At 41.3% G+C, this 14610-nt stretch overlaps 1 protein-coding gene across 8 annotated transcripts in view; it reads left to right on the top strand.

The window, feature by feature from the left end:
• nrxn2b (neurexin 2b) overlaps positions 1-14610 on the top strand; it is a 667491-nt gene that overhangs the window by 384366 nt on the left and 268515 nt on the right. For all 8 annotated transcript variants that reach the window (XM_079668270.1, XM_079668273.1, XM_079668275.1 and 5 more), the window contains 3 exons: positions 2889-3008; positions 4235-4616; positions 6297-6487. In XM_079668270.1, the coding sequence (XP_079524396.1) occupies positions 2889-3008; positions 4235-4616; positions 6297-6487 (693 nt within the window). The remainder of the gene's footprint in view (positions 1-2888; positions 3009-4234; positions 4617-6296; positions 6488-14610) is intronic.

The following is a 14610-nucleotide window of genomic DNA, read 5'->3' as shown; positions in this document are numbered from 1 at the left end:
GAATAGAGACTGATGGCAACATCCTGCAGCCATTGGCTGTCGGCTCGTGTTCCATTGATCCGATTGCATTAATCAAGGTTGTTTACAGAGTGAACACAGAGACCAATGATGGATGACGGCTGGTAATAATACAACACTGTGCAAACATCCCACCTCTCATTTGGTGTGATCACAGTCAATAAGCTGCAATCATGGCTATTTTGACTCTATATAGGAATCTCTCTGACATATCTTTAGCTCCCATGTGACAGAAATGTGACAGAACAATCTAACACAAGAGATGAGAACAAGGAGCTTCTGTTTATTTTGATCGCAGCCCTTTGCCCTGCTGATCTCCAAGACAGAGTGAGAGGGCATAAGTGACAAGATGAGAATGAATTGCTTTTTAATAATCACCAGCTCTTTTATTAATGATCCCTGTGTTCCCCTTTGTAATTCTAGCAAAGAGCCTTTGCTTGTGGCTCCGTTAACGGCTCAGAGGCTCATGTAACCCTGGCCCGCTAGTCCTCTGCTTCCTTGTTTGCAGTATTACCTAGCCAGCCATCTCATACTTGTGAATCCACCCAGCTGTTTCTACAACCGTTGACCCCTTCAACCCAGTGTGTGCCTTTTCTGTGATTTTCCTCAATTGTGTTTTTACCGTGTCTTGCACTCTGCCCCTACAACCTAATGTAAGTCCCTCGCTGCAATTTTACCACCTTCTGCCCAGAGCTTTCTGTTGCTGGGCTAGCCCATGTCAAAACTGCCTATATATCTTATGCCCCCTATTGTTGGTGATATTATGGCCAAATGGCTCCTGCGTGCAGCACTGGCCCCTGCTGTCCTGCGGCCTTTAGTAGTCAAGTCGAATAAATATTTCATAGACCCTAATCTAAAGGGCAGCCATTCCAAATAATTTGTGCTGCACTAGACTATTCTAACTTTTGTGATCTTACATCAGCCAGCTCTGCCACTGCTCTGTTGCACTTTATTTCCGAGTTTTTGGCTTCAGTTTACTCTCCATTTTTCATCTTCATCCCATTTTATATTTCCCACTATATCCTCCTATCTATCTTCGTGGCAGCTTTAACTTCTCTGCTGGCAAATCTTGTCCATTCTTTGCAGCATTAGCAGCCTTTTTTCCTTTATATTTACTTCACACATGGTGTGATCCAACATCTCGCTACCCAATTTCATGTGGCTGAAGACAAAAAGCCCATGAAAAAACAATGTAATGAAAAAGTAACAGGAGTAAATGGGAAAACAATTCTCGAGTGGGCCATGTGTGTGTTCCTGCCAGGCGAGGCCATCAATTGATGGGAATTTTTTCTACTCTAGACTACATCATTTCAAACACAACTGGGAAGAGGACAATCATATTTTGCCAGGCTGTAATATATCATCATGGCGAGCTCCAAGTTTAATACGTACCAGCTTCAGCAAGCCAACTAGTCAGGGAAGAGCCACTGTCTCCAAACATCAAGTGGCATGTATAATATAAGATAGGTAAACAAGAAATAATCAGTGCTAAGGGTATGTTTTTAATGTCACATTTCTTTATTCACCTGTCACAATAGCTTTTGCTCCACTTCAAGGCTGCCTAAAAGCGTAGAGAGTACAGGAGGTGGCTAAATGGAAGTGACTAGTCTCCTCCGGCTTTCTGTTATTTCAGTCTGCCCTGCTGCCAATAAGGTGAAAGCCCACCTCATTATATTGATGTTTACTCCTTCTCTCTTCTTTATCACTGATTGCATTCACCAAGCTGCCATGAAACTACGTGTGCCCACTACTGGCAGTTCTTTATGACATCATCACTAGCCATGTGAGGGATGCTTTCCTTTTTGTTGTCCTGTCCCATATGTCCCTACTCTTGTGTGTCATATATTAAATCCTTAAACAAAAGTTGACATATTAATCAGTCACCACCTTGACTTTGAGCAATGAATCATGTCAACTCGTCATGGTGAATTGAAAGCGGGATTCATGACTCCTGTCTCAAACAACACCTTGATAGCTGGTCACTCCCTCACGCTGACACATTTTTCCAATGTAGCTGTAATCGGGCTCTGTCATTGGCTGGATATATACAGTATAGTCTGTTCCACACTTTGAATATACACTTATGTTCAGTGCTGCCCTTGGCCAGCTTGTGGCCCCACGCAAAGGTGTTTCATTATGTGTAGCGAGCGTTGACGGGGGGAGCACGCTCGTGAACTGTTAGCTCTCCGGAGCCTCGCAGTGGGTTGACTGTGGAAACGCTTAATTGCGCCGCATTTGTTCATTAGATGAATTGCACCGCATGTGCGCATAAGATGAGGCCCCCTCTGCAAGATGAGGCCCCACGCAGTCTGCGTGACCTGCGTGAAGGGAGGGGCGGCCCTGCTTATGTTAATATTTATCTAAAAGCCCTTTTTGCAACCCCATACAGTATGCCGTTGCATGAAATTGTCTCCTTCAGTGATTGTTAAACAACAGCAATTGAGGTGAGCAGGGGCGATGCGGTTAACATATATGGTCCCACCCATAAAGAAAATATTTAAAACATGACTTTATATAACGCTTGTAACACTGCGTCTACAGTAGTCGTTGGCTGCCTTGTTTGAATCTACTTCCTGTACTGGTTAAGAGGTTTTTTGTCCTGCTGCCATTGATGACACCCTGCTGCACCACTGTGAGCTTTTGAGAAGACATTCAATTTTACAGTCTGTTACGTCGGATATTCCTTTAATTTCCAGTATACCAGGATAATCCATGGTGTGAATGTGTTCCGCAAACATGCAGGTTTTCTCCAATAGCACCGTCTCCTACTGAGTGTGAACTCTGTGTGTGTGGGTGTATGCGTAGGCATGTGTAGCACTCCAACTGTCCTGTGTGTGATTTGATTTCCCCCCCCCCCCCCCACACTACAGGTAAAGGACCTGAGACGCTGTTCGCGGGGCAGAAGCTGAACGACAATGAGTGGCACACAGTGAAGGTGGTGCGCAGAGGCATGAACCTGCAGCTGTCTGTGGATAATGTCACAGTGGAAGGTTAGTTGTGTTCAGCACACCGAGGGATTCATTTAGGGTTAGACTCAATAACACATCCACCCACAGAAAGTTAACAGTTTTGCCATTTGTCATTAAAACGACTCATTTGAAAACGGGAAGTGACTAATTAGGATGATAATGATTCAGACATGGAGGAGGCATATGGTTTGTTATTTTATTATTAAACTGATATTAGGAAGAGTGGTAACACAGCTTAACACATATATTACTGAGAATAAAAAAAGATGTATGCATATATAGGCGAGGATACTTGTTATGGTCACAGTCTTGCATAATTGGATGTCTCATTGTAAGGCTGAAAATGATAAACAGGTTAGTAGCAAACCCATAAAGATATAAACAAAAGCTGAAATAATTCTGCATATTTAATTAAATCCAGGCACTTAACTGAATTTAACAAGGGAGATATACTGTATACCGACAGTGAGTGAGCAGCTGTTTACAAAGGATGGAGTTACATGTTCCTACATCTTATAAGAAAATAGCAAGATAATGATGAAAGGTCAAGACCAAGGTGGAATCACAGCGATCACAATATTGTGGCCTGAGGCGAAATGATGGCAGGTCGGAGGATGAAGTAAGACGTGAGAAAAAAGCTGCACGCTCGATAAAGGAAGAGAGTGGGCAAGCTGAGGCCAGAAACAAGCTCTGAATGGACAAGAATAAAGAAAAGAGCCCAGGGAGGACCTGCAGGGCTGACCAGGCTTCAGCAGGGAAGTCATTCTAATCGGCAGCTTGCCAAGCTCATTATTCCAAATCTACCAGTAAACACAATATCAATTGGTGCGTGTGGAGCAGTAATGCGATTTTCGTCAATGTTATGCTTCTTTAGTTTCCTTCACAGCAGGTTAGACAACATAGGCGTAACCTTTGTGAAGATATACCACAAAACCATATACTGTACAAAGACTGCTTTGGCAAGCAACCAGCATCTATTTACCATCTAATGAGTATAATGAAGATATGCCAAAATGTGCGCTATTTGTTCTTTTCACTGAATTACTATAGCAGGCATTTTAAATGCTAGTTCCTGAGTATTGCTTTAAAATTAAATTCATTTGAGTATGACTATTTTAAGTTTGACTTGCAATTTCCCAAGAAGTCATACATTTTTCGTGTAACATATCAGAATATTAGAATACTTATAATCCTTTACCATTTTAATTTGGGGTTAATGCTGTTTTTTCTGTATCCCGCCCATTCAGGCAAGATGACTGGTGCCCACACACGTCTGGAGTTCCACAACATAGAGACGGGCATCATGACGGAGCGGCGCTTCATATCTGTGGTGCCCTCAAACTTCATTGGCCATCTCCAGGGCCTGACCTTCAACGGGTTGCCCTATTTAGACCAGTGCAAAAATGGTGACATCTCGTACTGTGAACTGAACGCCCGCTTCGGCATGCGCCACATCATTGCAGATCCGGTGACGTTTCGAACGAAAGGCAGCTACTTAGCGTTAGCCACTTTGCAAGCTTACGCCTCGATGCACCTCTTCTTTCAGTTTAAAACCACCACGCCCGACGGCCTGATGCTCTTCAACTCTGGAGACGGTAGTGACTTCATAGTCGTAGAACTGGTGAAAGGGTGAGTGCCATGTGATTTGAGTTAATTGAGGAAGTGTTATGATTCACTGTTAGTTATTTTATTTCCCAAAATATCCTTTGCCTATTGTCACAAAAATACATTATTTCACCCTAATGTCCTTTGTGTTTGGCTTGAAAAATGATAGTTGATATTTGTTAAGTTATTTATTTTAGTCATTTTCAATCATCAATTGACTGATCAAGTGTTAGCCGTCAAACACTGTGAGCAATAGTTCAAGCCCATTTCCTGCTAAAGCTAACCCAGTTGCACTCTGTGTGAAATACAGTGAGGATGCTGTGTCATCACTGAATCACCACACGAATCAAGAAAATGGTTATGAATTATCTCTCATTTTTACTCTGTGTTCTACAATATAAAACTGAAACCCTTTTTTTTTCAAAGTTTAAGCAGAATAGTGAGTAATTTTCATGCTGGTATGAATCTGAGTATGCTGGATGGAATGACTTTAGTGAAAGGATTCATGATCAGTTGCCTTCAAAGAGAAACAAAGTGGATAAATATCAAGTATTTTTTCTTTAACCAGTCTATGGCTTTTTACAACCCATTAAAGGTGGGGTCGGTAAGTTTGAGAAACCGGGTCGAGATACACTTTTTGTTATATTCCATGGAATGCTCTTAACATCCCGATAGCAATGAATATCTTAAGTGCTTTGACAAAAAATCCATAACAAAATATCATCTGTGGAAGCCGTAGTACTGTAAAAAGCACGACCAATCATCTGAGCCGGCCCGGCTAAAATAACTGGATGGCCTACCTGCCCGTCAGCCTTCCATCCGTGCAAAAACCTATCCCGTGCCCTCATTGGTCATGTGCACGTTCGTGTGTTGGAGGAGGGGCTCTGGAAGGAAGTGGAAGATCTTTTCCGGCTGTGTATTTTCAAATTCTAGCGCACTAAAGTTGGTTTCGACAAAATTACCTACCCCATCTTTAACTGAGTGTTAATGAATAACTGTGCGCACAATTGATCATTCTGACTGCCAACAGATTTTGTAAATGTTCTATAAGCTAGCACACACCAAAAATAAACTGGTTAAAATTCAAAGCTGTTCATAATTATAGTATCAAAAAGAGGCTTTTGTTTGTGCATCTCTCTTCCTCCTGTGCACGGCACACAAAAGCCTGAGCTGCCTCTGTAGAACAAAGACAAGAGGCTACATAAAGGAATTGGAATCAAGGTTGAAAAAACACCATACCTTGAATGAAACCGTCACAATAGCACAAATACAAAGACATCCATATGTGTGTGGAAGGGAGGAATTGTGCGTTCTCTACTGCCTTTGGGCATACGGCAGCTTTTTGACAAAACATGTTCATATTTCAGATGTCAAATCAGTAAATAATCATAAACCTCCAAGCCTCATGAGCAACCATTTAAACTGATAACATGCCCTTAGAGAATATTAGAGACAAAGTAGGAGAGCACTTCACTTCATTATGCTAATGCAACATTGAGTGTTGTTGACTTTGACCAGTCATCAGGGTATGTCATTGAAAGAAAACATGTTGTGATGAGAAAATAGAGTTCTAATTCTAACTATTACGTTGATTTTCCCCATTTTTCACAAATGATGTTCATTCCCTTCTCGTCAAGAGCAGCTTTTGCATCGGATTTTCAGTGACAGAAACACACTCTCACACTCCAATGTGTTTCTACACAGATTTGTCCACTACGTCTTTGATCTGGGCAATGGGCCGTCGCTGATGAAGGGCAACTCAGAGAAGACCCTCAATGACAACCAGTGGCACAACGTGGTGGTGTCCCGGGACGCCAACAATGTACATACCCTCAAGATCGACTCACGCACCGTTACACAGCACTCCAATGGAGCCCGCAACCTGGACCTCAAAGGTAAGAGCACACCTTCTAGTTATGAGTCTTTTAGAAATGTTTACTTGGAGTGTTTCTAAAAAAGTTTCTTCCTTGGCAGAAACACAGTCATCATCACACACATTATAACTGCATTTGCTGAAAAGACTAATAGCCCAATTTGTACTCTTCACATTTAGCCATCAAGTGATGACTGTCTTTGATGGAAGCACCTTTACTTGTTTGACTTCCTCCCTCTAGAATCATCTTCAAGTAATAGCCGTGGTAACAGAGCACTTAAATGTGAATAGGTGTCTCCAGTCTGCTGGATGCACAGGTAATTGTAATCTTCAGACCTCATGTTTTCAGGTATGTTATTTGGATACCTGAGAGTGGTGGCCTGCAGTGCCGAAGAGTGATAGTAATGGAACAAAAAGTAGAAAGTCAAAAAGAAAGACATACAAGTGTGTGTCTGTAGCAATATTAAGATAAGCTCCGGATGATTCACTTTGATTCTGTCTTGTCCCAGAGTCTGGAGTGCTCTTGAGGCTGCTGGTTGTGTAAGACACATCAGAAGTCAGGCCCATCCCCCGGGGGCCACCGACGTATTGGAAGAGTCAAAGGATCCAAAGAGGCCAGAAGCTTTTTTGGGAAGACATGATTTATTGACAGACTTGTTACAGTTTTGTCCTTTGGGGGTATGCATAGTGCAATTAAAACAGATAATCATAATGGGGGTTTACAGAGAAGTGGCACTATGCCAGTGTCCTTACGCTGGGTTACAGACAAGGCTACATGACACAGAACAAGCTTAAACCGGAGACATGGCGATTGAAGAGGGTAAAATTAGATACAGCTGCAGTGAGACATGTAATTAGCAGCCTGGTCTCACTCCATGTCGTGGTAAAATGCTAATAAAGTGCGTCATACACAAGGCCAATTATGTTATTGCTCTGGAGGAAGATATACAGCACTCACATTGTGTGTTAATTTAACAAGACTGCAATGTCAATAGAAGTATGAGTAATTAGTAGATATAATGAATGCTTGCTTTCAAGATTTTTTAAATATAGCAAGCTGCAGCGTAATGTGTCTTCATTAATCATTGGTGATGTACAGATAAAACAAGTGCACCCATGCACTGTTTATCATATATCTGCTCTGGTCATGTCCTACAGGAAATGTAGTAAGTAATAGCTTTAATAAGGATGTTTCTTTGTGGACTGATTGCTTCTGTGTCGACTGTGGACAGGGCAGCTGTCAATCAACTCTGAGCCTATTAATGATGTTTTAAACAGAGCGTGCTGCTATCCTGTAGGTGTGCGACTGAGTTGTTTTAGCTTTCCATCTTATCCAGGACCATTACCCCAATTCATACTTGTCTTTAAACATTTTCTTCTATATAAAAACATGATAAACTGTGTCTTTTTAAATCAAGCTGCTTCACAAAAACACACAGAAGATGTTTGCTCCATAATTGTTTCTTAAAGTTTACAAAATGTAAACATAATCTGTTTTCCCGTTATTAGGCCAGACAGTGTTTGTGTCTTAGCATTCCTTCACAGCATGTGTGATTAATAGACAATTGTACCTCGTTATATAAAACAACACCAACCAAGCGTGCGCCAACAAGATCCCTCAGCTGTCCACCACAGAACCATGCGGCGACAATGGCTTCATTTGCATATTATATAGTATAGACACCCCATTGAATAATTTGTCTCACAAATTAAACAGAAGGCAGCCATTTCAGTGCCCAAGAAACGCAGAATACATGGCTGGGGATTACCCCTCCATCTGTGTTATTGATCTGAGAGACATCGGTGAAATACTCTTCAAGGGGTCTTTTTCTTTATCTCAGCAACTCTGCTCTTAAGGGTGTGGAGGCTGAGGCAGCTTGGTGCCAGTGGGAAAAGTAATAGTTGTACATCTTGCTTCAGAGGACTTTGGTGGGGAAAACATGTCTCTATCGTAAATTCCCTCGTCTAATTGGGCATTCAAACATTGCTCCGTGGTGCTGTGACCATTCCCTTGTAGAACTATCCAAAAACACTGCAGTGCCTTAAACTCTGCAGCAAACCACCAGACCTTAACATGTGTGCATGAAAACTATCCAAAAACACACATGACTCTTTCAAACATGATAAGCCAATGTTGTTCGCCTTTCCATCTTACATCCGTGTACACAAACACAGTGTACTCTTTCCCGACGCTTTGTTAATCTAACACAGGCAGAATTGCAAGTGACTCCTTACAATCATTTTGCTCTTTCCTACACCGTTTCTGCCCACAATTTATAAGAACCCAATTTCCAAGCTCTATCTGTGTGATTGCATGGAGATAATGGGGACAATGGGTTTTGTGCACTATGTCTTCATTCTCTTTGTTTATGGACAGGCAAAACAAAAATTCAAGGCAGCCATCTTTGTCAGTTAAAGTACATTGAGGGAACAACACTTAGTCCTGCAGGATAGCACTGAGTGGAGTTACTGTATGTTTGAAGACAGACACAGTTTTGAGATCATGTTGACAAACTGCAGAACACAGTTCTCATATGTAAAAAAAATCAAAGGACCTTTATCAAATATGCCAAACTTTGTAATATCACAGCAAGATGTGATAATACAAATTGTGATAAACATAATATTAATAACATAATATTCATCACTCAAAGATGAGTTTCATAACACTATTTAGTACCCTACAGTGAGTGCAAATATGTTTTACTTGTAATTTGGATATGGAAAGTGAGACTCAGCAGATGTGACTACAGCCTGAGTTGAAGCTTACTCAAACACAGTGTTACGCTTCAAATGAATTGGAGGCAGAGAGTGTTCCTTCATCCATATACAGTACATGTGTTACACCAGCATAGTACATCATTACCAAACTAGGACTGCTTGTTCGGGTCAATATGTTCTCATTCCAGTCAGAACATGTTCCTTTGGTCACCTTGTTACTTACAGGGTAGAATAGGTGGAGCTTATTGTCACAGACACATTATAAAGACTATATCAAACATGTCTTAAGCTCAGATAAGCTTGCCAAACCAAAACTAATAGGCACCTGCTAAGTCATCACCTTTTCCCTTAACTCATGCTTTTCATTGAATCACCTATGGTGTCCATATCTAGTCATATTCACCATGATACTGTGCCTGTTCAAGACTAGATAGAGCTAGTGGCCTTGATAAACGTCAAACATCACAAGAGGAAGCAGCAGTGCAATGAACACTATCTGTCATCAAATGTTTCTTTTTGGAGCGCTCGTGACTAGAATGTTCACAATAGGCATCCTGTGCGGTATAAATTGTTATCGGTTAGTAACAACCCCCCTCCCAAGGCGCTACTTTGCTCCAATAAAAATGTAGTAAATGATCACTGAATAAGTTCCAAAGCAATAATGGCCACACTTTTCAAACACATCCCTCCAACCTCTGCAGTGGGGTTTCAAACAGTTCTGGATGTAATGCTTCATGTTGAAGCATTACATTGAAGTCACATACACCTGACATGGTTTAATTAGTTTACATGTATGGTGTGAAGTGCTTCAACTCTTAATGATAGTATAATATCAATATTATGTTATCGCTTGCCAGGTGTTTCTTTTAGCATTTTCACGACAGTAATTATTAGCTTATTTGTTTCAAGGATACAGTATCATTACCAGAAAATAAAACAAGACTATTACCCAGAAGACAAGCAGCATAATGAAGAGCAGGGGTGCCCATTACGTCGATCACGATCGACCGGTTGATCGCAAAGGAAGTGTGGGTATATCGCATGGCATTGGAAGAAAAAAAAAAGATTGACGTACAGGTAAGCCAGTCTGAGTTGTATTGTGCCATACAGGTTCATGCAGTTATGAGGGGGCGTCACCTCCTCATCTGAAGCGCAAATGTGGCGCACTATTATGCGCTTATGCGGCACAATTGGTGTAAGCGCACCACAGTTTAACCACCTTTTACTCCACTAGCACCCCCCCCTCACGCTCGCGACACCGATTGGGCAGGGGCGGCCCTGTAGGTAGATCTTTTGGGCTTGGTCATTTTAAAAGTAGCTCCGAGGCTGAAAAAGTGTGGGCACCCCTGATGTAGAGAATAAAGCAGGAACACTTAGCAGCATCCTTTTTGTGACAAGCAGGAAAACGTCTCTATTGTCTTCCTTTTATGTAACACCTGCACTAGTACCACCACTTGGGCTGAACCGAGTGCCGGTGTCTCTATTTGTTTATGCTCATCATGCCGAGGTATCATAATTAATTTAACAATGATATATTGATCATTAATTCATTAGTGCTACACATAACATCTTAAACCAAGGGCATGTTAATTAATTAGTCGATGTCCTCTGACTAAAGCCAATTGAGTGTCCTTCTAACATCCTCTAGCATCAATTGATGGCTCTACTATAGAATAAAACTAAGCGTCTTAGCGTCCACACTATTAGTCATTGTTGCATTATTAACACAGCAACAACACCTCACTCTACAGATCTTATAATGTCATACAAATGATACTCTCTGTAATGTCGTTTTTTTTGTTTTAGGGACAAATATGAATGTGGGAAATCAGTGATTGATCTATCATACACCACCATTATAATACATTATTCAGTGATGCAAACTAAACAGAATAATACATGTTTAGTAGCTGTGTAGTGTTTTTTAGTTGGCATCTTCCCTTGTTCTTGTGAAGCTACATTTTAAGTAAACAGCATTGGTCATGTGGGTTAGGAAGTGAACACCAGCAACCACTGCCTGAGGGGAATACACTGCTTTACTATGCAAAGAACACGACAATGTCAAATATATTATTGTCATTATTAAAAGCGCTGATGGTAAATGAAGAATTACAACAATAGTCGCATACATCAAGTGAATCATTTTATTTCCAGGTTGATGAAATGTAGGAAGGAGGAATAATGTGGTGGCTGTTTTCAGGCACTGTCTGTCCCTTCCTTTTGAAGATGCTTTCTAATGAGGCATACTTGCATGGCATTGTAAGAGAGATGGCATTGAATATGCTCCATTTTCCAACTAAAGCAGAACACATTAAAACACAATGGAGGAGTGGTTTGGCAAGGGGAGAAAGGAGGAGATAAACAGGTACACACTTTTAACAAGCTCTGCTCTTGTTCACCCCAAAGCATTTATTTCTTCTTGGTTAATATGAGCGTTTGACAAACGATGCTAAACTGGTGACTTATCCTTCCTCTGCGAATACCAAAATGACAGTTAAATTATTATCACTATTTGGTGAAATGTACCTCTGCAAAACAAGTACACCAAGTATTTCTAAGGGAGAAAAAAACACTAAGATGAAGCTGTTTATTTAATGCACATTTTCAATAACAAATACAGTGATACATATATTCAATGTGTTTAGTATCTGCAGAGTATATTGCCATCAAACAACATCAGTCAAGTAGCTGTGACCTTGGTGTAGATTGTACTGTAAACATATAACCAAGTGTTGCATAGCAAGTGTGCTGTCTCCAATGTATTCTGAAAGCACAGAGCTGTTTAAAGTTGTTATTTCAGGACATTTCATCTTTAAATGTAATTGTTGACACTCTAGCTACATCTGACCTCTTGACTTATATGATTACATCTTTAAAATAAAGAGAGGCTGCAATGTCTGGACAACACACTCTTAACACAACCCACACTCTTTTCTCTAAATATTATGTCTTCTGGCCATACAGTAAGTCATACAACACAACAACAGACAAACCATATCCAGCAAAAGTTACAGGGAAAGAGTTTAATATCTCTGTAGAGTCCATCATGTCAGACGAGTTTTAGTCATACAACTAACACATATTTTAGCATTGATTAAGCTCCACATAATTGTCTCCATTAATTGATATTGATGAGTAGTCTTGTCTACAACACATCAGAACATATTAAAACATTTCCATCTGTGTCATGTTTTCTATCAGTCCAAAACCCCAACATATTCAGTTAAAATTATATAAAAATGCACATGTTTTTACGCAAAAAAAAGCAGGACTTGAATTGTCTTTGATTGAATATCCAAATTGATGGCAATTGTCTTTCCGCAAATCAACCATTGGTGCCAGATATAATATTTATAATAACAATCTATATCCTCTCAGTGGTGAAACAAGCATTCTTAGTAAATGTACAATAACATGGTGTGTTTTGCTCCAAGCAATTACCGCCCGGGTAGAAGCTGCCGTCTGCAGTGCACTCGCTCAATACTGGACCAATTTCTAAAATGTGCATCCCCATTAAGCATTTATCAGCAAATAAAACATGAGAAAAAAAGGGTTCAGGTTGAGCATTACCAAATACGCCCTTTAATGTCAAACTACATAGATAATTTCTCCCTGCTACCAAACTGTTTAAGTGGGGATTTGGCCCATGTGACCTCTCTTCGTGAGATGATCAAGATAAGCAATAGTAAGAGCAGAGCCTCCATTGAGCTACCAATGTTACCAATGGCCAGTGTATTTCTCAACCACACTATAGCCATCCATCCATCCATCTTCTCCCACTTATCCGTGGTCGCGTCGCGGAGGTAGCAGTTCCAGCAGAGAGCCCCAAACTTTCTTTTCCCTGGCCACATCTACCAGCTCTGACTGGGGGATCCCAAGGCGCTCCCAGGCCAGCGAAGAGATATAATCCCTCCACCTGGTACTAGGTCTACCCCTTGGTCTCTTCCCAGCTGGACGTGCCTGGAACACCTCCCTAGGGAGGCGCCCAGGTGGCATCCTAGCTAGGTGCCCAAACCACCTCAACTGGCTCCTTTCGACGCGAAGGAGGAGCGGTTCAACTCCGAGTCCCTCCCGGATGACCGAACTTCTCACCTTATCTCTAAGGGAGACACCAGCCACCCTGTGGAGAAAACCCATCTCGGCTGCTTGTACCCGCGATCTCGTTCTTTCGGTCATGACCAGATCCTTCATGACCATAGGTGAGGGTAGGAACGAAAATGGCGCGGTAGACAGAGAGCTTTGCCTTCTGGCTCAGCTCCCTTTTCGTCACAAGGGTGCGGTAAAGCGACTGCAATACCGCTCCCGCTGCTCCGATTCTCCGACCCATCTCACGCTCCATTGTTCCCTCACTCGAGAACAAGACCCCGAGATACTTGAACTCCTTCACTTGGGGTAAGGACTCATTCCCTACTTGGAGTGGACAGTCCATCGGTTTCCTGCTGAGATCCATGGCCTCAGATTTGGAGGTGCTGATCCTCATCCCACACTATAGCATCTTGCGTACTTGCAAAAGATGGTGAGTACGTTATCTTAAAAAAAAACATGACTTTAACCTCTTATAACCCTGGCACTGTTCATGTTATAGTTTTAACAATAGTATGCATTCCTCTGCCTTCTGTCATGTGGCTGTCGTTCTGGCTTGAAGGTGTTTTTGTACGATCGGCTGTGTTTCCTGCATTACCTGTCATTAGCACCGCAGCATCAGTAGCTCCCTTGTCTTACTTTGACAGTGCATTAACTTGTACACTCCTTGAATCTGCCTTTGTCAGGGTAGACATGAAGCACAATCCTTTCACCCTCTGACAATATACATTATTATAACATCCTGAAGGTTTTCTTGTCCTTCCATTGTATTGTGTAGAGAGGAAATGGCATTACCATAATGCCGGGGTCTACTCCATTCTGTAAGAATAATACATTTCTCCTTTCCTTTTCCTTCTTGTTCTTGTTGCCTCCTACATGGAGCCATATCAGTGTGAATAGCCTTCAGAATCAACATCTCTGGAGCTACATTGAAGGCCTATCAAGTGAAGGAGATGTGATCATAGCAACTCAATTAATTGTCCAACAGTTAACATTGCAATCCTATTCATTGCTATTTAGCCACCATTGAAACAGCACAGAACATAATTTGTACTGTTCTGTTGAAGAGCACTGATTACATATCTGTGTATAATAGCCTTGACCTCGTAATCTTTGCTTTGCATGTTGCAATGCTCTAATGTCTTATTAAGCTGTCAAACACATACAGTATTAACCCACCGCTTCTCTAAAGGCTCCATTAAACGTCTTTTAAAAAAAGTCCTTGAATGTGTTACAGTGTTTCTCGATTGCTAACACATTTTTTTTTTTAATTGCTCAGTTTCTCAGAACACTAAACAAAATTCACAAAACCAAACACCCAAAGTGCAAAACACCTCATTT

Source organism: Notothenia rossii, assembly GCF_949606895.1.
Source record: "Notothenia rossii genome assembly, chromosome: 3".
Lineage (NCBI taxonomy): Eukaryota > Metazoa > Chordata > Actinopteri > Perciformes > Nototheniidae > Notothenia > Notothenia rossii.
This window is presented reverse-complemented; position numbering and strand designations above follow the sequence as displayed.